This window comes from Aspergillus costaricaensis (assembly GCF_003184835.1).
Source record: "Aspergillus costaricaensis CBS 115574 unplaced genomic scaffold BO79scaffold_48, whole genome shotgun sequence".
NCBI classification, from domain to species: Eukaryota; Fungi; Ascomycota; class Eurotiomycetes; order Eurotiales; family Aspergillaceae; genus Aspergillus; species Aspergillus costaricensis.
The window spans coordinates 66,063-88,055 of NW_020291848.1; the positions used below are offsets into that span (position 1 = coordinate 66,063).

The following is a 21,993-nucleotide window of genomic DNA, read 5'->3' on the forward strand; positions in this document are numbered from 1 at the left end:
GATATCAGGGTCGGACTGAATCATGGGATAAATTCCTGAAATACATGCTGGATTATGTATCAGTGGAGTATGTTGACACTTGCCACGTGCATGACCTTTTCGATTTTCCTCACGAGTGAATTCGGTCTCTAGACGTCTCTCTGTAAGGAGTAGTGATCGAAGTTATAGTTACTGCGGATCGCCCGCCGGCATCAGCAAAGCCAGACTTGCAGGGCGGTGGCGCTAGTGCGGCCTTAGGCGCTTAGGCAATGAACCTACCCACCTCAAAACAACCCCGTCCATATTTTCCCACCCCTCCTCAGTGACTCCCACTTCCCCGATACATTTCTTCCTTTCCTCCTTCTTACCAGGTACATCCCCAGAAACATCCATATCTATCGGAACTTGCCCGCTTATAAATTTGACAGCCAACGCATACCACCCACCATGTCTGACGTCGCTGAGACCAAGCCCGACCCCACCATCAGCGCTCCTGAGGGCGCTGAGAAGCCCGAGGAGACGACCACCACCGCCACCGAGGAGACCAAGACTGAGGAGAAGCCCGAGGAGTCCAAGTCGGTGACCGAGTCCGCAGCCGAGGCCGTTAAGGACACTGCCACCAAGACCACCGACAGCGTCTTCTCCATGTTCGGCGGTGGCCCCAAGAAGGAGAAGCAGGAGGAGCCTGAGGATGCTAAGGACGAGCCCTCCGGCTCTTCCAAGGCCCAGAAGGGTGAAGATGAGGTATGCATTCGATTTTCGCTATGCTGGTGTCGATGGTTCCCTTACGCCAGTTTAACCGTTACCCCGCTTTCCCCTCCATTGATGTCCACTTTGCCTCTTTACCCCTGATTCTTTTGTCCCTTTTGTTGGATCCGCAAAAGTTTCACGACAGACCCGTTATATTGGCTACCGGTGGCTAACCATGTTGTTACAAACTTCTAGGACGAGGCCCCCGAGTCCCCTGAGGTTCACTTCGAGCCTGTCATCCGCCTGACCGAGAAGGTGGAGACCAAGACCAACGAGGAGCTGGAGGAGCAGACCTTCAAGATGCGTGCCAAGCTTTTCAGATTCGACCGTGACAGCAAGGAGTGGAAGGAGCGTGGTACCGGTGACGTCCGCCTGCTCAAGCACAAGGAGAACCAGAAGACCCGCCTCGTGATGCGCCGCGACAAGACCCTCAAGGTCTGCGCTAACCACTACAGTGAGTGTTGCCATTCATCATTTGGTATGGACTTGGATGGCTAATCGATTTTCCAGTCGTTCCCGATATGAAGTTGAGCCCCAACGTTGGCAGTGACCGCAGTTGGGTCTGGAACGCTACCGCCGATGTCAGTGAGGGTGAGCCCGAGGCGCAGACCCTGGCCATCCGTTTTGCCAACAGTGAGAGTAAGTGGACATCGAGATACAGAAGGGGGGAGAGGTTCATTTTGCTAACATCGAATTCTAGACGCCAACCTTTTCAAGGACGCTTTCGAGAAGGCCCAGCAAGAGAACGAGAAGCTGCTTAGCCAGCAGTAAGCAGGTTCCTGGCCTCGGATTTTCCCGGTCATCAGTGATATAGAGGGCTATTGTTAATGAACATTTTGATTCCCTTTCCCCCAGCATAACGAGTCTGATGTGGACTGCTCATGAAAGACCTGTTTCACCTTCATCCCGACTTATCTTTGTTTCCCCCTTTCTCTTCTCACAAGCATCAAGCTCCTTACTATTTTCACTGCCCCTGCTTGAGAGAAAACAGAATTAATGACGCCGGTCATGGCGAGACCATGAGTCGATGCATGCATGGGCCCTTGGTTTCGGCCATGTGGTCCCTTGCATGTCGTGCGACGACTTGGTACACAGTAGATAGACATCACATGCCCCCAAAATATACGTATGAAATTCACGAAGTCTCTGCCTGCACCTATTGTACCTATACAATCGATCGATAGAGTTTGACCTGGCTCTCCCTCTGATGATAATGGTAGTGGAGGGATTTCCCTTTTTTCTCCCCCCAAACTTCGAATAGATGGATTATCCCGCGATGTTACATTTGAAAATTGAAGTGAATTCCCGGAGCACAGAAAAACCCCCCTCCCTTGAAAAGCTAGTAGTAAAGAGATGCAACTCGAATGTGGGTGGCTGTAGCTGTTGGACGCTGGCGGTTAGTTAGTGAGTGAGTGACCCTTGGGCGTCGTCGCGCCGCCGCGTCGAAAGAAAGAGGCCGTCCGGCAGTCAATAACCACTTCCAATCCCCCACCCGGCTTTCAGCCCGCGGAAAGCTTCACTCTCGCTCACTCCTCCTCCCTCTCTTGTTTCTACGTCTAACCCCATCCCTCGCTGGTCGGACACCTTTTGAACTGCACCCTTCCCCCCGCTAACAACCATTCACTCCGCTCCGAAATCTGCAGGATTCCCGACAGGAACTCCCGCCAAACATCCGACTTTGCCTCACCTAGGCATCGCGCGACCTCTACATCCGATAGCTCCTGCATCCCATTCAGACTTTCGCGGGAAGGGTCTCTGGGAAGACAACCTCTAGTTCTTTTCTTCTGATTTTGACGGGCGATTGATCCACCCTCCTCTTTCAAGATGCCTGACGTGAGTTCCGCTTCCCTCCCCAGATTCAGCAATGGCTCCCTCTCCCACTGGCGCTTGACGCGAACAAACTCGGTCTACTTTCCACTCGATCGCATGACACTAACGTGACGCTTTTGCTCTACTTCTACAGGTTAAGAGAAATGTCAGATTGGTGACCGAGCAGCACATCGTGTACGTTGTCTCCTACTAATCCTCCCGGTTCCCGAGTCATTCCTGAATGAATCACCACCGCTTCTCTTCCCCGTCATCCTTCTCCCCTTCTTCACACATCTGTTGTCGCTCATCGCGCGATGGCGATTCGGTGTGCGCTTAGGCTCCTACACGGTTACCTCCGCAGAGAATGACACAAGGGCAGAAGCTTGAGATGAGGAAAGGTCTCTCTTTGCTGACCTCGTGCGCGTCTTCGCGTCTACAGGAATAAAGACTCCGGCGTTGAAGGATTCCCCCTCCGATCATGGTCAATTGAGATCTACGTTGTCAACGAACACGGCGAGCAGGTGCCTGCGAATGTCTTTGACAAAGTGACATACACGCTGCACCCTAGTTTCGGCGACAGGGCCATTCAGAGTACGTCACTTCCTCTGCGCTTCAGATACCCCTCGATTCGCGTCAGACCATTGGAAGCCGGGCGATAGAGCTGGTCGACTTTACACAAGAAAGTTGGGAGATGGATCACTAGCAGCTGCTGACATCGGAACAGCTTTCAAGAATCCCCCTTTCAGAATCTCAGAGGAAGGATGGGGTGAGTTCGACATGCAGATAGGACTCACTGCCGCCGACAAGGAGCACTTCGTTACGCACGATCTGAACTTTGCTCAGCCTCGTTACGAATCTAAGCACGTTATTGTGAGTAGATGGCTCTCGGTGTCTTCCAGCACTCTCGGGGCACCATTGATCGTGCTAATTCTTTTCTCCCGCACAGACGTTCAAGAACCCCAAGCCTGCTCTACTAGCCCTCCTCCGCGAATCCGGACCCGTCCCAGGAGACGAGAATGGCGTGAAGTCGAAACGCGCCGCAACCGGAGAGGAGGGATCCAAGAAGAAGAAGCGGACAGAGAAGAGTGTAAGCGACCGACGTCTCAGCCTCAGAGAAGAAGAAAAATTATTGTAGAAACACATCTGACATGACTCCAATCCCAGGTCGACATGGACAAGCTGGCCGACGGTCTGCAGCGACTCGGCGAAGACGACCTCCTTCAGGTAGTACAGATGGTGCACGACAACAAAGCCCCAGACTCGTATACCAAGAACGATGTTGAGCGTAAGCCTACCACCACCCTTTGCAATCCCTCATCTCACTAACTAACCAAATTCAATCTCATCACAGAGGGAGAATTCCACGTCGACCTATATACTCTTCCAGACACCCTAATCAAGATGCTGTGGGATTTCACGCAGGAGAAAGGCGCTTTGTGAACAAAAGCAACAACAACTTAGTTACCCCATATTTTTCTCTTTTCTTTTTGCTTTTATCAGACCTCTTTTGGGCGAAACAATTGCTATCTTGTTGTATCTCTCTGGCTGTTATTTTCCCTCCCCCTTATTCCACTCAAAGTTTACTAACTAACTTACTACTTACGGAGTACTTTACTTACCTTACCTTACCTTACTGGCTACATTTCGCATCTATGAACAACTACTAGGACTTGTCTATTGTCTATCTTGCTTACTTACCTGTCTATCTACTAGTCTCCATTTGGGTTGTATCTTGGGGTGTGCTTTCTCTCTTTACTATCAAAAAATAAAAACAAACCAGGAAGAAAAGAAAGAATTGAAGTGGTATATGGATGGGTGGATGGATGGATGGGTATTAATAATTCGTTGTGCAATAAGTAGCGGAACAGAGACAGGAGGGGGTAAGTTGTGGGTGATAAGCATTGAATAAAAAATAATTTGGGCACTGTATTGTTATTTCTGGAGCATTGCACTTGATGATGATGATGATGATGGTGGTGGTTACTGGCTTGGCTTAGATTAGTTATCAGTAAGTAATTACTCGCAGCTGGGTGAGGTGAGTCCTCTGCTTATACACTTGTGTATCTTTTGTTGTGGAAAAAAACTTGATATCAGTGTAGTGTGGTTAGGTTGTTTCGGTTTGTCTAGAGTGTCTCATATGATTTCATGCCCGGTGGCATGGTGTGTATGCTACGTATACCAGCAGTACCAAGTAGACTATCGGTAGAATGGTTCCGAGCAGTAGATGAATAAGTAGATGTATAGTTGGTCTCGGATAATAACACATCATGGCATCTGAAAGGAGATAAAACGAAAAGGAGAAAAACCAAGAACCGTGCTGGATATCTCAAGCTCAAGGTCAATCAAGCAATCAACAATCAATCAACCATGTAAAATCAAAGGCCCAGCCTTGCCTGCCTGAACACCAGTAGTACTGTCACGTATGTACTGTAGATCCGTCTATATGCATGCATGTACCCGAACAAATGAAAAGAGAAATAAGAGGAAATAACAAACAACCAAGACACACTGCCGGCCAATCGAGGATGCAAGAGAAGGAAAAGAGGATAGAGATGACCTGGACGCCCGCTTTGCTGCATTTTGAAGTGTTCGTGCAGAGAACATTATCGCTGTCATATGAACGTGAAGAGAGGAATATTTAGCGTTTCTAGAGTGCTTGTTCGTTTACAAGATACGGTATCTGTTTGAATGGTCAATGGTTTGGTCATTGGTAAGGGATACGGGGATGAAACATACGATCTGAGCAGGTCTTCAAGACTGTCTGCGCTGCAGCTCCGACCCTTGGGAATCTGTCTCAGGATCTCGACGATCGTGGCAAAGACATCGCCGTCCTTGTATGCCAGCAGAGCGGGGGCTTCGATGTGATCCATCTCGGCGATCTCGTGGTGGAGCTTGACGAAGTGAACAGTGGGTTGACGTCGAGCAATGGTGTTGAGAGAGTCTTCAACAATGCTGCTGGTTGTGGACTATAGAAGCGTCGGGTCAGCGACAAGTTTTCTTGACAAATAGTGCAATTGATTAGAACATACCTCTGGGTCATAAACGCAGACGACTACTACCGTGCCGGATGTGACCTTCTCAATAGCATCCAGGTATCCCACCGCATCGACAATATCCACAGACCCGTACAACTTGCGCCGGGGACTAGGCTTCCTCAGGCTGCGGGCCTGCATTTCCTGCATGCGGGCCGCGCGCCATTGGTGAAGGAATCGTTCCTCATCATCGCTAGCGGAAGATCCATCTGGTGGGGAGGAGTTCTGGAGGAGTGTAGCGTCGTCGTTGACGGACTTGTTGTAGTGGGAGCGATCGAGACCAGCGACGCCGAGAAGAGTTCTGCGAAAGGAGCTCTTGCGAGCACGCTCAAAGGCCTGGGCATCGGCGATGACACCCTTGGGGCCAGTGTTGGCGTCGAACACGGTGTTGGGGACGCGATAACTGCTGGGGTTGCGGGAGTGCATGGCAGAGGGAGTGTCTTCGGCGTCGGAGAATTGGGGTTCGTCGTGGTCCGAGGATGCGTCAGAGGAGTGAACCGAGTCGTTGTCACGGTCCTCAGGATGAGAAGAGAATTTCTCCCGGTTGTTGTTTATGAGTTGGTTGAACTCGTCTTGAGCAGATGACATCGTGAAGGAGGAAGCGGGGGGGGGTTCCGGGCTTTAAAACAAGGTCGAAGACGATGACAATGTCAATGATATTCTTAGAGCTTGGCTGCGCCTTGATCTGCGTCAACGATGGGGTACCGTAAGGGCCTAGTTTTTTTTTTTTCGATTTCAAAAAAATTTTGCCTGGTAAGGAGCAGCTGGCGGGGGGGGGGGAAAGTGAATGAAACGAGAAAAAGAAGCGAAACCAATGACGAAGGGTCGTCTCCAACACGAAAAATAGGGGGTGTAGAGGAGCGTGTCCCAGAGAGTGTTAGTACACGTTTCAGAATATTTTTTATGGTTTTCGCTCCGGTATTTTTCCTAAGAGAGAGGGAAATCCAGAGTGTTGATCCAAGGGAAGGCAGCAAAAGGCAAGAGAGGAAGAGAGAAGAGAGGCTGAGGGGGGGGGGATGGATGTGGAAAGAAGGAAGTGGCGGGAGATGAAACAATCGAGGCCCGAAGGATGGAAGGGGAAGAGAGAGAGGGACGGGCTGCCCGAAAGCGAAGATCAGCCAGTAGGAAAAAGGGGCGGTGTTTCAGAAATCGGAGATCAGCCCCCGGGGAAAGAAGCCGCGAAGAACCTTCCATTTCATCCTATTCTGTTGCCCCGGGTGCCATGGTTGATCCCCCAATGGCTGTGGCCATGGTGCGGCTGACCGGGCTCAATTAAAAGAATAAGAATGGCATTTTATTATTTAGTGTGTCTAAGATCGAAACATCAATCGACCAGGGCTGGAATTAAAGCGAATGGCTAGCTCAAATGTGATGTGGAAGTCCATGTAAAAATCGTGCTATAGAGCCCACAAAAGCCGACACTCTAATTCATCCACAACGACGTGGGATTTCATGGCAATGCTTTTGCTCTCCCACTCTATTCTCTCCCCTTGTACTCCGTACCCAAACCTTCAATGCCATCGCGTGATTACTCTTAACTCAATGTCCACACGACTGATGACGTGGTGTGCTGGAGGACACGAAGGATGGGACTTCGCAAAGAGAGGGCCATTTGCTTGGATGGTTACCTCCAAATAGAAATCAGGATCCTCCTTGCTCTGACAACTGGCAGCTCCCCAGTGGATCTAGCAGCATCAGATGTGTTTCATCGCCATCCACGGAGAAAAAATCCTGTCGCTCCTCTCCCTCAACAAGGACTCCCAACACCGCTTCTGGTAAGTTTTGCGTTCGACGTGTTCACCTCGGATCCTAACGGTTTGCGCATCGCCCGCGCTGGCCGCCCTTGTGGAGACAACAAGTGACACATCTTTTGGATAGGGCCCCCAGATCCAGTGGGCTCCGCCGTCGGGCGAGATCCGGACAATGGCCTTCCAGGTTCTGGCCTTCCACTGAAAGCTCGCCCTGCCCTTCCGGTTTAGACAGTGTCATCCTGTACCTGTTGATCTGGCCCCCTCCCCGGTGGAGTACGGAATCGTTGCCTTGCCTGTTCGTTACTCCTCTTCCGCGGGCAAATCCTTCATCCTGAGAGTGGTACGTAAGTAAGTATAGGGCGATAGATCAGCCGACCCCACGCGTGTGGGAACTATTAATAACTTGGGACATCCCGTGTACGCTGGTCCGTTGCCAGTAGGACTGACCTTTTGGCCGCTGCAAGCGATCCCAGCGCCCTTTTATCTATCACGGATATAGCCTCCTGGTCTCCCCAACAGACACTCCCGGTTCTATTCCAGCGAACCCTACCCAAGCAGGGTGAATCAAGCAGGTACAATGACACAAAACAGGAGATTCCAAAGAGATTATTGAGCTTTTCCAAAAAAGTATTGCCTGTCATTTGTACTAGTGGCTGCCTAACAACTCTCTGCCACACCTTGGCTGACCACCAGGCCGGGACATAAGAGTGCCGCGGAACATGACTTCGTGGGGCGAACCCCCCGAGGGATAAAGGAAAGATTTGCTGGAAACATGGTCGATTTCAACACCAGATATAACAAAGGAAAAGCCCGCTTGAAAACACTCAAATGACACAACCGACACTTTCAAGACGTAGGCTGATGATTAGTAACAGAAGGAGATCGCAGTAAGAGTCAAAGGAAAAACGTCATGGCCTATCCGGAAACATTCCCTTCCCTTCCATCCATCACCCGCAAAAAGTACAGAAGATAGTGAGTAAGAAAGGTCAGAGAAAAGAAAAAGGGGTGGGAGAAAGAAAAGGTGAAAGTGAAAAGAGAAATAAAAAAAAATACTCGATCATGGTAGTAATCGAGGTCAGAAATTGAAGAAAAAGACAAGGGGAAAGACGTCGAAAAGGGGGATGGGGTTAGTAAGGGTGAAGGGTAAAACGAGATCGAAAGAAATGAACACAAGTAAGAAAATCAAGCCCGCGAATACATAAGAACAGGGGCCTGCAAATCTTCGAAGCTCAAAAGATGACATGTGAGATGCGCTGCCTCTTGCCCAGCAACGCACTGATATCCGTGCAACGATCCCGAGGTCTCAAACATCAATAGCATTATTACAACCCACCGCACCAGTAGTCGAGCATTGTCGGTTCGTGTTGGCATTCTGCTCTTCTCTTTGCTTATTCTTGCTCGTCACACCCAGCTGGGAACGGCGGCAGAATCCCAACCCCGACATGCTTAGGCACCCTGACTGCCCCGTGATTTTTCGCTTCTTGGTAACTTTGCCGGTACTCCGAGATAGTACATTATGGAGCAAGGGCGACAAGATTTGCTCCCGGTGAAAAAGATTATCGTACAATGGCGGACATTTAGCCTAGTGGCGCAGAAAAAGGAAAAAAGAAACATGGAATGAGGACGTCGCAAAAGACTGAGACAGGGTATCTTTGCTGTTTTTGTTCGTTTTGCTTTTTTACCAGGCCCAGACCTTGAGCTGTAAGACGGAGGACGATTAGTATGCTGCACAGCCCAGTCCACCAAAGTGATGCTTTTGCTAAGCTTACCAGAGAATCCCAGGATCCAGTGCACAAGCTGATGCCATCGTTGCTGACTCCCAAGCAGCTTACGCGGTTCTCGTGACCACTCAGGGATCCAACCTTGTCTCCGCGCAGGACATCCCAGACCTGCAGGTGAAATATGATCAGCCGGTTGTCCTATATTACAACTAATTGGGCAGTTTCAGTCAGGTCTTACCTTGCACTCGAAGTCATCGTAACCAGCAAAAAGCAATCTGCCAGAAACGGAGAAGGCCACGGAGGTGATACCGCACAGTATTTGGTCGCTCTGGAAAGATCATTCGTCAGCCACTGATTAATTCGCGATAGAGATTGCCAGCATTACCTGGTAGGTGTTGAGTTCGCGATCCGCACGAATGTCGAACAGACGGCAGGAGGTGTCGTCAGAACCGGTTCCGAAAGCGTTTCCGTCGGGGAAGAACTGGATGGCGTTGATGTCGGATTCGTGTCCAGCGAAAGTTTGCACCGCCTTTCCGGTACGGATATCCCACAGCTTGGCGAAGGCATCGCAGGCGCCCGAAACGAAAACGTTCTGATTTGTCGGGTTGATGCTGATCGACATCACGTCGCCAAGGTGATCAGCGAATTCAGTGACCTTCGAGCCCGATTCGATATCCCACAGCATGCAAGTCATATCGCCGGAAGACGTGATGATTCTGCGATCGTTGATGAACCGACAGCAAGAAAGGTAGCCGGAGTGTCCGGAGAGCTCACGCGCGACACGGGTCGGACCCTCACGAGAGGAGAGGTTGTAGATCGAGCAAATGTTGTCGAGACCACCGCAGGCGACGTAGTTTCCACTCGGGGCATAGGCACAGGTCATCACCCATGATGACCTCAGCGGGATCGCATGGACCTTGTTCGTGGTGTAGGCGTCCCAGATGATGAGCTTTCCGTCCTGAGAGGCGGAGACGAGATGACGGCGGTCGGTCGACCAATGCATGGCGTAGATCTTGGCCAAATGTCCCTTGAGCGTCCGCCGGGGCTTCATACCAATACGAGGCAAGGTTTCAGTTTGGTTCTGCGCGACTTGACGGACTGTTGGGGGGAAGAGAGGGAACCAGAGTCAGCAAACGAAACACACGACCAATCAAGAGTACAACGACGGCTGTTGTTCCCCCATTGCGAGGGAGAGGCCATGAGATGCGAAAGGGAAAAGAGGGATGCGTACGAGTTGTATCGGCCAACTCATCCTTTCTGCGCTTGATCTTGTCCTTCAGGCCTTCAGCTTCGCGCCTAGCCGCGGTAATCTTAGCCTGCATCTGTTCGCCGGACATGTCGGCCATCTTGACGGAACGAGCCCCTGGAGAGGGAAGATGTCAATTGTGAAACGGAAGACGGGCCTGAGGGGAAGAAATTGAGTTGACGGCGGGCGGCGGCGTCGTGAGATCCAGGGGACTGTAAGAACCGCGAGAGGGGGGTGCGGGAAGAGGGCGGTAGGGGGAGGAGGAATGGGAATAGAGAGAGAGGGAAGGAGAAGGAGTGAGAGAGAGAGAGAGAACGAGGAGGGGGGTTGATTGGGTGTGGAGCGAGTGCACGGCGGAAGCGACCGAGCGAGAGCAAAGAAAGTTTCGACCCGGGGCAATGGTGAGGTGGTTCGGGCGTTTAAGTCAGCAGGGGGGGGGGGAGGAGGAGGGAGAGTAAGTAGTAAGTAAGTAGTAGTTAAAAGTAGTTAGTGGTAGGGAGGAGTAGTAGCAGTAGTGGTAAGTGTGGGAAGGAGGGGGGTGGGGTTTTTGGTTGTAAGTAAAGTGAGTGAGTGAGCAAGCAAGAAAGCAAGCAAGCAATCAACTGCTGAAGCAGAGAGAGAGAGAGAGAGAGAGAGAGAGCACGAGGTAGTAGTGGTAATCGGGATGGGATAGGATACGATCTTGGGAAGAGTAAAAAAAAAAATAAAAAAATTAGATTAAGATAAAAAATGAAAAATGAAAAAGAGGGAAAGGGGGAAAAGAGAGAGGAGCCTGACGGACGGAAGGGCCAGAGAGGGAAAAGGCAGGGAAAAATCCAGTTGATGACATGCAGTTAAGATGGAAGGTGGTCGTAGTAACTCCGTCGTAGCGCCAATAATAATCATGTATGGCCTCACCAGACTAAAGCAAGTCGTGCCCTTTACTCTATCGGGGCTCTGATGGCTGCTACTAGACGCGGCTGTACGGACTATGACCGTGGACTACTACGACGCCAACAATACATAATACACAAGACCGCAGGGACCAGAGTTCAGGTTAGGATGGGATTAGATGAGATGAGATTAAATTTGATGATGTTACTCTTATTGCGGCGGTGGTGGGCGGTGATAATATTGGGCTGGTGATCCTGGCTGGTGAAACAATACCAATTATTCAAGAACACTGCCACCAAATGGGTTCACAACAATGAGACTGTGTGCTAGAAGAAGGAAGAAGCAGAAGCCAGCAGATGATGATTATCGGAGAACCGGTTAGTGAGTTAGTTAGGGGGAGCTCTCCCCTCTCTCTTCCTCTTCCCTCTCTCCAGGAGGATCGGGGGGAAGAGAGAACGGAGCCTCCTGATGAAAAAGCCAAATCCGGTGGAGGATTAAGTTACCTTCCTGTGACAATACGAAAACCTTACCCGGCCAGCCCTTCATTCACCAGAAAGGGAACGTGCCATCCCTGATTGGCCAAACCAGCAGAAGAATTGGTCGGGTCAATTTCAACCGGTCCATCTTGTTCTCCTCGTTACATTACCCAGGGGTAACTTATCTCCTCCTCGTTGGTTTTAAGGGGAAATCAGCCAGAAGAAAAGACACTAGATACCACGACCACCAAGTCAAGTAGTCTAGCTCCAAGTACGAAGTGCCCAGGTAGGTAGGTACTCCGCCAAATGGTCCCAGGTCTCCATCAAGGCCACTAAGGGGGGAAAAGTGGTCTACACCCTGGTCAACCCGGTGGAGAATTTCCGCTGCCATTCCCCTCTGGTTGGCCAGATCGCTGACAAGTGGAGGTGCTCGGGACGCGAAAACCACAGGGGAATTTCTGAAAGGGGGGGGGGGGGCATTCTATCGAATTAGTTGGGATTATTCTTCCGGGTCTTCCTTCAAATCTGAAATAGGGGACCTCCATACGGAGTAGTCGAGTATCTATCCATCTAACTAGTAAATATCCAGCAGTTGAAGGAATGTTCATGGAAGGTTCAACGTAGGACAGGGTTCACTAGACACTTACATAGTACATAGTCTCTACCGTTGACACTTGACATCTGCCGACTTTCATCTCCTTGCCCACGGGGCAAAGTCCGACAGTGCATGAATCGCCGGTTAGTCCAGGTTGCATATCCACAAGGATTGGTACCAAAAATACGCGAATGGCTCTCTGCATGCCGAATGGCGGTCCATCTAAGCCTTGCACGAGTCGACCCCCCTCCCCTTTCCCAAGACTATCTACTTAAACGGGTAGGAAAGAGGAGAATGAATGCTCTGCTTGCAGATCATGGTCATAGCTAGATAACGTCTACTTTACGGTTCACCATGTCTGTCTCCTGCAGAATCGAGTATCGAATCCGGGATAGATGGGGACTCCGACGGACTTTGAGATTAATTCCACATCTACTCCGTACTGCATGTTGCTTCGATCAACAGTTTGTCCCGTTCAAAATGAGATACACCCTTTTTCAGGGACCGTGAAGGCATAAATCCGTTATTTTATTGCGCCAGGTTGTTGAATCTTTCCGACTTTGCCTTGCAAAAAGAGATCGGAATAGGTGATGACGAATATCTAGTGGATTAGTTACCCGCCGCATCCTTCGAGACTACTATTAGAGCCGTATCGTCTCTCAACCGGTCTCGCGAGATGTGCATTAAGAAGTAAGCTCCAGCTCCAGCTTCATGCTGTGCATACCATGCAGCAACAATTTCTTGTGCAGATTTGATAGGCGTTGAGCCGAAAACCAAGCGGGGATGGATTATTGCGATGGCTGGGGCAAATGCAAGTCAGAGGTTATTCTCCATTCATTCCACTTGTTGGCCAAACATCGGAATTTACTGAGTGCTTAGTAACCCCCTCACTTACTGCATCCAGTTGTATATCCGCAGTGAACAATGCTATTGTTTTACTTTCCATCTGCTTTTGCTTCTTGTGGTTTGACCTCTCTGCTGGGGGATGTGCCGGACCGGGTAGTAGACTAGTATCTACCATGCTTCTCAGATTTCTCTAATTCTTTAATTCATTTGTGCGGCAGCGAGCCAACTCTTGTCCGCAAAGCGACAGCGCCTACTGGTCATTTAATCTATAGCGTTGGAGACGGTAATATCCACCTACGTCAGGTTCCCGAATCTTATTGCCGGCTGCAGCTGCAAGAACTCATTCCTTTTTATCACGGCATAAGTTCGGCATGCTCATCCTCGGTGATGCATCACAATTACTACTTACTATCCAAGGCCGTCCCCGGCGAATCACTTCCAATTGATTTTTGAGAAAGTGTCTCATCACGAAGGACAAAAGGTCCAAAAGACGGGAGTTGCAACCCCCAATAACTCGTGAGAATCGCAGGGGAGATGAATAGAATTAGATAGGTATGGTCAGTGTGCGTTGAAGCGGGTCTAACCTTCGGAAGGGAAATTGGTCACCACTTGTTGTCTAATTAGATGCCTATCGACTATCGACAGGAGGTCCAATACCAAGGCAGATATGGGGCGGGTATTGCTGCGTACGGCTTGTCCACCTGGAGAAAAGCGCTCCACTGGAGGAGGAGGATCGCTCAACCTGTGCCTGACTAGCCCATCCGATGCCCCTCCGCCGGAAGGTCTTCATTTATCGGAATTATTAATGATATTGTCTAGTCGCATTCGTAATGGAGCTGCTGCGGCTTATTAATACCTGGCCAAGGCAAATTGTCCCCTGATGCCTTACGGAGTACGGATACTATCCGCAGCATGTTTGTTGTCCCCATCATTCTGCTTTGACGGCCTGGGCATGCAAGATGTACCATGGAACTCCAGTCCCTTTGTTGTTTCTGACTACAATGAAGCTGCATGAAAGTATTTCAGCTGTTTTCACATACTTTCCTATATCCAGAATTTTTTATTTTCATAATATTGCTCCATGGGCAATGGTATAATGCATCCACTTTCTCCTAACTTACAGGTCCGTCCACTGCTATTCATTGGTTTTATTGGCAGTTCCGATCGTGACGACCCGCTGCATCATGATTTATAAATCTCATGCAGAGTGCCCTTTACATGCAGATTACTACTGCCTGCAGGCTAATAAAGCAATACATCGTCCCTTTTGCTTTTGCAGCAATACACATTGAATTTTTGCCTGGTGCAGCGCCTCATGTCCGAACCGAGGCTGTGCCAAATCTACTAGTATCCAGTGTGTAGTGCAATAAATAGTCCGTCTTACGGAGGACACCTTGTGCTACTGCAGTGTACCAAATTCACACAGCGAGTTAGATGTCCGAGAACCGCCAAGGTATACTTAGTAGTAGAGCAATTTAGACAAGGCTGGGTTAGCGATCCTGATTTCAAATATAGAATTAGTAGAAGGTGACGGAACGGTTGTCTCTAGTCCCCCGGTTAGAGACAACCGTTCCGTCACCATTTTTGATTCTGACACTTGAACAAATCTCCAACGTAGTATACTACTAGCCGCCTGTGTCAAGAATAGATATAGGCTCAACGCGAGACCCGAACGAATCATGCACGTCAACCAAATCTCAATATCGGCTATCAAGCAATCACTGCGCATCATGCTATAGCCAGCCAGCCTTTCCTGCGAAAGACAAACAAACTCCGTCCTTCCAGAAGCAACACCCTCAGCGCTAACTAAAAACCTAAGCCCGTTCTATATATAGTCAAGGCTGACTTCAATTCTTACTACTATCAATCATGGAATCGAACCCGTCCATCGACGATGAAACTTGAACCCTGCACACTGTCTGGGGGATAAGCAGGCTACTAGTAGTCTAGTTCGCAGCATCTTCAGCCCGCTCGACGCATGTGGGTGTATCTGGAAGCTCCATGATCGTGCGTGATTCGTCCACACCGGCATTGGCTTTTCTTCGTGGGCGGTTAATGCTGGGTACTTAGTATCTTGTCCGCAGCGGTTCGCGGCTAGATTGTGCCCTGTGTTTCTAATCATAGAATGTGACGGACTGGACTGTCTGTGCGCGTTGTGATAGAGGGGTAAGGTGGGTGCTTTGGTTGTTGATTGCTTGCCGGGATTTTTCAGGATAATGGTGATTGACTGGGTGATTTGGGCCTTTTGTGAGGATGGTCTTGATTTCTTCACGAGGACTGGTTGGTTAGTTATGGGTCTAGCAGGGGTGTTTACCGTTGACTTCTACTACTTACTAGATACTAGTAGTACTAAGTGTTCTGCAAATCTAAATATATCATCTGTGAGAGTTACTATGCAGGAAGATTAAATGAGATTTGTTGATTTCAGTCTAAGCAGAACATCTATTCTGTCGATATCCCATCTTCTCTATGCGTGGGTAAATGTTATCTCAGTATTCTGCGACAAATAGGAAATAAATGACACATATTAGGGAGGAGAGATTGCGGAAAGATAGCTAGATCGGATATATTACGAAATTATCAATAATGACTGAAAATCAGAAACACATATTCATATGAAAGGGATACCGATCATGTCGCACGGTCCCATACAATAAGATAGTAAACACCCTTCTGCCTTCCCCCCTGGGATATTAACCCCTAAGGGTCATGAAGACCGGTGTACCTTGAGGGACTTAGCGTTGTAGTCGTACCACCAGCGCCATGAAGGGGAGGGGGGGAACTCGTGACCAAGGCCGAGAAAGAGACTATAAGATGAGTATTTCAATGTTCTTAACCACTTCAGTCATATGCAGGACCACCGGTGGGTGCTCGGGCTGGTCATTGCTCCTGGATCTACACAGGACTCCGCTTGTTCTGGTAAATGGGGACCGTTCGAGGAGATGGATTATGCGCGCGACCTTGGGGGCAGCGACACGGTGCTATTACTGTAGATGTGAAAGTGGTTGACCAGGGATAATACCACTGCGAAAAAATCTAGGACTGTGTAGCAAGAGAGTCACCAGGTAGATCTTCAGTCAGAAGGGGGTCAGGTTGTCGGATGCTGAATTCGGTGGCAAACCCCGAGAGGTAGAGAAGAACACCGAAGGGAATTGGTCATCATGGTGGTAAGGGCGCAAAAAGACACGGCCTAATATCGCTCATTAATTGTCAGTTCCGTGATGGACCAAGTTGATAGATATAATTTCCGGGCGAGAGAAGGACCTGGAGTAGATCCCTTTTTTTAGTAAATCCGAGAAGGAGGGAGGAAGACAGAGAGGGAGGGAGGGAGTAAGAGAGAGGCAAAAGGGTGGCGGGCCAAAAAGCCTGGAGGACGAAACCGCCTGACACGGCCAGCGGTGGTCTCTCTGTCTCTCTCTCTCTCCGCTTTCGCTTTTCCAGTCCGACCATCTCTCCTCCTCCTCCTCCTCCTCCTCTCCTCCTTTCGATTCTCAACTTCCCCCTCGGTCGCCATTTTCATTCACCCTTCGCCTTAACCCCAAGTGCCTTTTCGCGGCATCATCCAATTTAACTTGGCGTATTCCCGCAGTCTTTCCCTCGCCTAATCTCAGTCCCTGCGTCTCGCTCCCCCGTCTTTCGTCGACGCCTACTCTCCTTCCGTGATTCATCGTGGCCGCCAGGCTCTGACGGACCGGGTCTTGGCCTGAACAATCCTCTCTCCCCTTTCACGCCGCTCGTCTATCGTTCTACGATCTCCTGTCCATCCTTCCCGTCCATCAGCCTGCTCAACAGCACCCTCTCGTTGTTCACTTATTGTATATCTGACTCAGACTTGATGACGGGATTATAATCGATACGGATTTCGCCTCAGACTCAATTCTCCTCCTTTCCTCGTTTCTTCGCCCGGTCACGTTCCTACCGTCGATCTTCCCATCTCACCATAGGGGCTGAACTACATCACCCTTGATCGAGACAATCACATCCTCCTCTTCATCCGACCGGTCTTCATCCCGTGTCACATAGCCATCCTCTCGCCCACCATGCGGGAGGTCAACTTCAGCATCCCAAATGTCAACAAGGCCTCTGTAAATATCACAACCACCCTCTACGACCGGCGTGCCTTGGATTGCACATCAACGCTACCACTCATCAACTCCCTCAACCATTTGGCCTATCTCACCACATCATCAGCCCGTATCCGCGATATTCTGACCGTCGATGGCGGCATCGAACGGCTGGTATGTATCCTCAAGGAGGGTCGGAGTCGGGATTTGATGGAGATGTGGAAGTGGAGCCTCGCCTTCCAATGTGTTGTCAATATTGGTGTGCGGGGCTCGGAGAGCGTGAGGACTCGAGTCGTTGAAGCCGATATGGTGCCCGTGATTGCCACCATCCTTGATAACTATATTAAAGTGGTCGAAAAAGCCCGCGCACGGGCGGATTCAGAAAACCAGAGACATTCATCACGACACCACTCCAAGGGTGCACCCATCACCAGCGACGCCCCTTCGCGTCCAGTGTATGTGGACCAATCGACGAACACCGAGCAACGTCCCTCTCGCCGCCAGGCGCCACCGCCTCACATTGAAATCCCCCCTTTCTACCAAGACAGCCATGCCTCGGATTCGAACGCCATGGACATCACATCGTCCCCTCGGGTGCCTGTGACCTCCCCTCCGGAACGGAGCACCTTTGGACAGGATGCCCACAACCTTAGATCCAATGATACCCGCTATGCCCATGCTGCTCACCGCTACCGGGTGATGCAGCCCCTTGCCACTGCCCTTCCTCCTATGGATGCAGCCGATGGCTTTGGCCTACGCCCCGTGCGCGACACAGAGAGGCTTCCCAGCATGCTGCCTGGTTTCCAGAACGGCCTTGCGTCTCAGCCTGACTCCCCAACCACTCCCAGCGGTCCTGCGCAGCTGCGCAGCAACACACAAGCCCCTTCCGCCCGCCCACGACCTACCCTGAGGCAACAGCAATCAGCCTCTGGTGAGTCTGATGATGGAAATGGCGAGGGCTCGACTCTGGGTGACGACCCGGGTTCTGGAGAGACCGCTGAGCCGATTGTCGGTATTCAAAACCGTATGGAGATCGACGATGACGGCGACAGGCAAACTGTGCTGGAGGGTGTCTCCAACACGCACGACTTGACTGTCAATGACACCTCTGAAAGCCAGGAAGCCGAGACATTCAACATCACTCACCGTTCTACTGTGGATGGCAGCATGATCAACAACGATGCAACGCGCACGAACGGGGCCTTGGGCCTCTCACCCACGCAAGCCCCCAATACTACCAACTCGCCTGCTGTTGTTCCCAGCCCATACTCATTGTATGTGCGTGACCGATCAACCACAGCGGTGCAGGGCGTCTTGACGACGATGCCCAAGGACGAAGATGTCCTTATGTCGCTTCAGCTACTCGCATATGTTTCCAAGTACTGCAACCTGCGCTCTTACTTCCAGCACTCCCACCTCGTTCCTAAGCTCAAGGTTGATCGTGAGCTCCAAATGTTGGAGGACGGTGTGTCGCCCATCGAACCTCCGGAGGAGGAAGATGAATACCTGCTTCCGGACGATGTCAACATCTTCCCCTTGGTGGAGAAATTCACGGTTCGCCACCACTCCAAGGACATGCAATACTGGGCATGTGTGGTGATGCGGAATCTCTGCCGTAAGGACGAGTCGCGAGGCGGCATCCGGCAGTGCGCATACTATAAGTGTGGCAAGTGGGAGGAATTCCAGCGACAATTTGCCAAGTGCCGGCGCTGCCGTCGCACCAAGTACTGCAGCAAAGACTGCCAGAAGGCAGCGTGGGTGTACCATCGTCACTGGTGCCACACCACGCCATGATATGAACGCATGAAACTGTTTAATACCTCTAATGCATATCGGCTTGCATAGCGTCGTATCTGTCATCTGTTACCATTTCGTCATTCCGTTTCGTTTCCGAGGGTTTCACGTCTACCCGTGCATGGCATTTCAAAACCTGGCGGCGTTGCTCTTCATCCCAAAGATACCTCTTGTATGTCGTCGAATTTTATTTCACCATCATATTTCGATTTCTCACCTGTTTGATTAACGCGGGGCATAAAGCCTGATTCCCGGTCATATGGATTGATACTAGCGGTCATGAATGCGTGCACCTTTCTACCTTCTTCCTTGGATTGTTTCTGTCTTCATCATCTTTTTTTTCTCTCTGTCACTGTTCGAGCCCCTAGTTCCTCCCCGTCCTGACGCCCAACGATTTTCCTTTGTGAGTAGCAGCCTATCTATCTAGCATTGTGAACCACCTCTCCCTCCACACAATCTTTCTGGAAGCGATTTCTTTGGGCATTGTGATTTACCTCTTATTGCTTGTTACTAAGTATCGGGCTGGGGCCGAGCCCGATCCAGTTTTAGTTGGGTTGTTGTGCATCTTTGGAACCTGTGCATAAACGAGTGGCCTCCCTATGAATTGGACGGTGGCTATTGATCTAGTACTTATTCACTTGACACTTCATACACCACCCACCGCTATCCTAGATTTTGAATAATCATCCCTACTGTAATATTCATTCATCCCCCTCCTTCTCCCCCCTCCGAAACCCATACGTAGCATCCAACCTCGCCATCAAATGTTCCTGCGCCGTCAACGCCCTCTTCCCCTCCTCCAACATCCCCGCCCCACCCCCAAACCCAACCCTGACCCCGACCCCTCCTTCTCCCCCATCCTTCTCCTCACTCCCCTTAGACTTCCTAAACTCCTCCACAACCCTACTCGGCACAGGCACCAACTCCGTCCGATCCAACGGATGACAAAAATACACAATACTATAGCGGTCCTGCGCATTAGGTCTCTGCTGCTCCGACGTAGGGAACACCACTCTGTGCACGGTACTCTTGAGTAATCCGTCCGTCCAGTAGCTGAGTAAATCTCCGATGTTGACGAGGATGGGTGGGAAGGGGAATGGGGATTCACACCCCTTTCCTTTTCCTTCTTCGGAGGAGGAGGTGGTGCTGGTGGTGGGAATCACAGGAACAGGCGCCCACCCCTTCCCATCCGGCGTGAGGATCTCCAGCCCCGGCTGCCCAGGACGCTGGAACAACAGCGTGATGGAGCCGTAGTCGCTGTGGGCGCCGGCTCGGACGTCCGTCTTGTGGCTGTAGGTGGAGGTTAAGGGGGAGGTTATGCTCGGGTAGAAGAGGTAGCGGAGGATGCTGCCTGTTGGGCCTGTGGTGGGGTCGTGCCGGGTGGTGAAGAATGTGGGGGGGATCTGGAATTATTTCAGTCTTTGGTATTTGGTTTTAAAGATGGTGATGTTGGAAGGAGGGGCTTACGCCGAGTCCCAAGGCTAGCAGGGTCAAGATCCGAGTACAGGTTTTGTTGCATAGGGAGGCGAAGTGGGCGATTTCGGACTCGTGAGGGGTTAGGGATGCTGGGAGGGGTTGTTGGGCTTTGTTGGATTGGGTGAATTCGCCGAAGTTGAAGGCTCTATTGTTTTTGGAATGGGTGGGTGGTTAGTTGGTGGTGGTGGTGGTGGTGATGGGTATAGGTGGGTGGGTGATATACTCTTTGAAGTCGCCGGTCTGCGGGGTGGTTAGTGAGTGGGTTGTATACTATGTTGATAGATGGGGGATTGGTTTGCTTACGCGTTGATGCTCAGGGTCCAGGGTCTCGGAGTGCATGCCGGACCAGCCGCGGTTCTAAGTAGGGTTGATAAGTTGTGATATCTATGGCTATAGATGGTGGAGTTCACGAACGTTGGGTTCAATGCGACAAGCGGCCTTTTCTTCAACTGGGGAGGCGAAGAACTTCTTGGACTGTAATTTGATACATTAGTATATATTGCTTAAAGTGTATTGGGATATGTACCAGCTCAAATGCCCGATCCACCTCCGCGGCCGTAAAGTCGGTCCCCCGGCTGTCGACATACAAAAAGCCATACTTGGTGGCAGCTGCCAGAAGGGCCTTCCCCGCCTCGGGATCGAGGGGGTTGGAGATGTCCAGCACGGGGAGGTCGATGGGAGGGCCAACGTCGGACATGGTACTATGTCTTGGCTGTATGTAGATAGAATTAAGGTGATCAAGGAAGAGAGAGAAACTGTTACAAGAAGGTGGAGATTACGACTTTATATTTAAATGGAAGCGACGTTATCGGACAGCTGCAATACAGTTGAATGCGGGTCGAGCCGATGAGACAGTCATTGGCCCACCAAACCCTCAGGCTTCGGGTCCGCGGCCGTGGCTATCGGCTATCGATCGAATCGGGTCCAATGGCATGATTAAATGTCGGTGATTCGATTTGAAATGCCAATTCGGCTGGTGGATTGCTGCTTCGTTTGTATTAGGTAGGATGCTGTTGCCGAGGATGTGTTCTGCAGAGTTATGTAGGGTTCAACTTCATGTTGACAGATGTTGACTATGCTATGCTACAACTAACAACGTTTAAGACTAGAAGTCACCAACGTTTCTTCTTTCCTAGTAGTTGGTCAAAACAGGATGATCAAATTTGTCTACATTGATACAAAGTGAGTGCAGTGAGAGGGTCTGAAGTATGACTCAATGAAGAGGGTAAGCCCCACTACTGTCTTGCAATTGCATAGCTACCATTCGGTTATGTGGACATAGAATTGAGGTTTGTTTATCAGTGCTTTCTGTCATTCACATAAGTCATATAAACCTCACCAGGCATCCTTCAGACTTTATTGATGGTGTACAGCAGTATATATTAGCAGGAAGCCCGTTCCTTTGATACACATATATGCTAATTATATTTGTGACTAGCAACAACTCTACGTATCATGACTGCGCTCATTATATGTTTCTAAGTCACGGAATCAAGTTGTTGCAAAACGATGCTACTAAGTACTACGTAGTAGATATATATACTTGTACTAGTACTAGTATGCCGCAGTAACCATGCTTGC

The 21,993-nt window shown here is 50.3% G+C and overlaps 6 protein-coding genes across 6 annotated transcripts; 3 read left to right on the forward strand and 3 right to left on the reverse strand.

The window, feature by feature from the left end:
* Window positions 1–426: 426 nt before the first annotated feature.
* On the forward strand, window positions 427–3,978 carry BO79DRAFT_232913 (Ran GTPase-binding protein YRB1; the record flags this gene model as incomplete). Its single annotated transcript, XM_025684259.1, has 10 exons — window positions 427–723; window positions 925–1,183; window positions 1,240–1,368; window positions 1,430–1,496; window positions 2,701–2,733; window positions 2,978–3,129; window positions 3,263–3,408; window positions 3,485–3,625; window positions 3,703–3,823; window positions 3,890–3,978. The coding sequence occupies 10 exons, from the start codon at window positions 427–429 to the stop codon at window positions 3,976–3,978; spliced, it is 1,434 nt and encodes a 477-aa protein (XP_025534667.1).
* Window positions 3,979–4,787: 809 nt separating this feature from the next.
* BO79DRAFT_211649 (phosducin family protein) lies at window positions 4,788–6,243 on the reverse strand. Its single transcript, XM_025683057.1, has 3 exons — window positions 5,568–6,243; window positions 5,275–5,504; window positions 4,788–5,218 (listed from the first exon to the last, which is right to left on the reverse strand). Exons 1-3 carry the CDS (start codon window positions 6,156–6,158, stop codon window positions 5,203–5,205), a joined length of 837 nt encoding a protein of 278 aa, XP_025534668.1. The 5' UTR covers window positions 6,159–6,243; the 3' UTR covers window positions 4,788–5,202.
* Window positions 6,244–7,131: 888 nt separating this feature from the next.
* Window positions 7,132–7,814, forward strand: BO79DRAFT_276611 (uncharacterized protein; the record flags this gene model as incomplete). The annotated part of the gene is made up of 3 exons (XM_025687768.1): window positions 7,132–7,345; window positions 7,449–7,589; window positions 7,680–7,814. Coding segments are annotated over 2 exons (315 nt in total), but the record flags the coding sequence as incomplete, so codon positions are not given.
* Window positions 7,815–8,845: 1,031 nt separating this feature from the next.
* Window positions 8,846–10,576, reverse strand: BO79DRAFT_61381 (WD40 repeat domain-containing protein). The gene is made up of 5 exons (XM_025689493.1): window positions 10,274–10,576; window positions 9,428–10,140; window positions 9,281–9,370; window positions 9,091–9,210; window positions 8,846–9,020 (listed from the first exon to the last, which is right to left on the reverse strand). Exons 1-5 carry the CDS (start codon window positions 10,386–10,388, stop codon window positions 9,000–9,002), a joined length of 1,059 nt encoding a protein of 352 aa, XP_025534670.1. The 5' UTR covers window positions 10,389–10,576; the 3' UTR covers window positions 8,846–8,999.
* Window positions 10,577–17,118: 6,542 nt separating this feature from the next.
* On the forward strand, window positions 17,119–18,936 carry samB (MYND-type zinc finger protein MUB1; the record flags this gene model as incomplete). Its single annotated transcript, XM_025684260.1, has 1 exon — window positions 17,119–18,936. One exon carries the CDS (start codon window positions 17,119–17,121, stop codon window positions 18,934–18,936), a length of 1,818 nt encoding a protein of 605 aa, XP_025534671.1.
* A 701-nt stretch (window positions 18,937–19,637) lies between these two features.
* On the reverse strand, window positions 19,638–21,134 carry BO79DRAFT_203851 (putative oxidoreductase, 2OG-Fe(II) oxygenase family; the record flags this gene model as incomplete). The annotated part of the gene is made up of 6 exons (XM_025681746.1): window positions 20,939–21,134; window positions 20,827–20,886; window positions 20,716–20,769; window positions 20,636–20,652; window positions 20,404–20,557; window positions 19,638–20,339 (listed from the first exon to the last, which is right to left on the reverse strand). Exons 1-6 carry the CDS (start codon window positions 21,107–21,109, stop codon window positions 19,638–19,640), a joined length of 1,158 nt encoding a protein of 385 aa, XP_025534672.1. The 5' UTR covers window positions 21,110–21,134.
* Window positions 21,135–21,993: the final 859 nt, after the last annotated feature.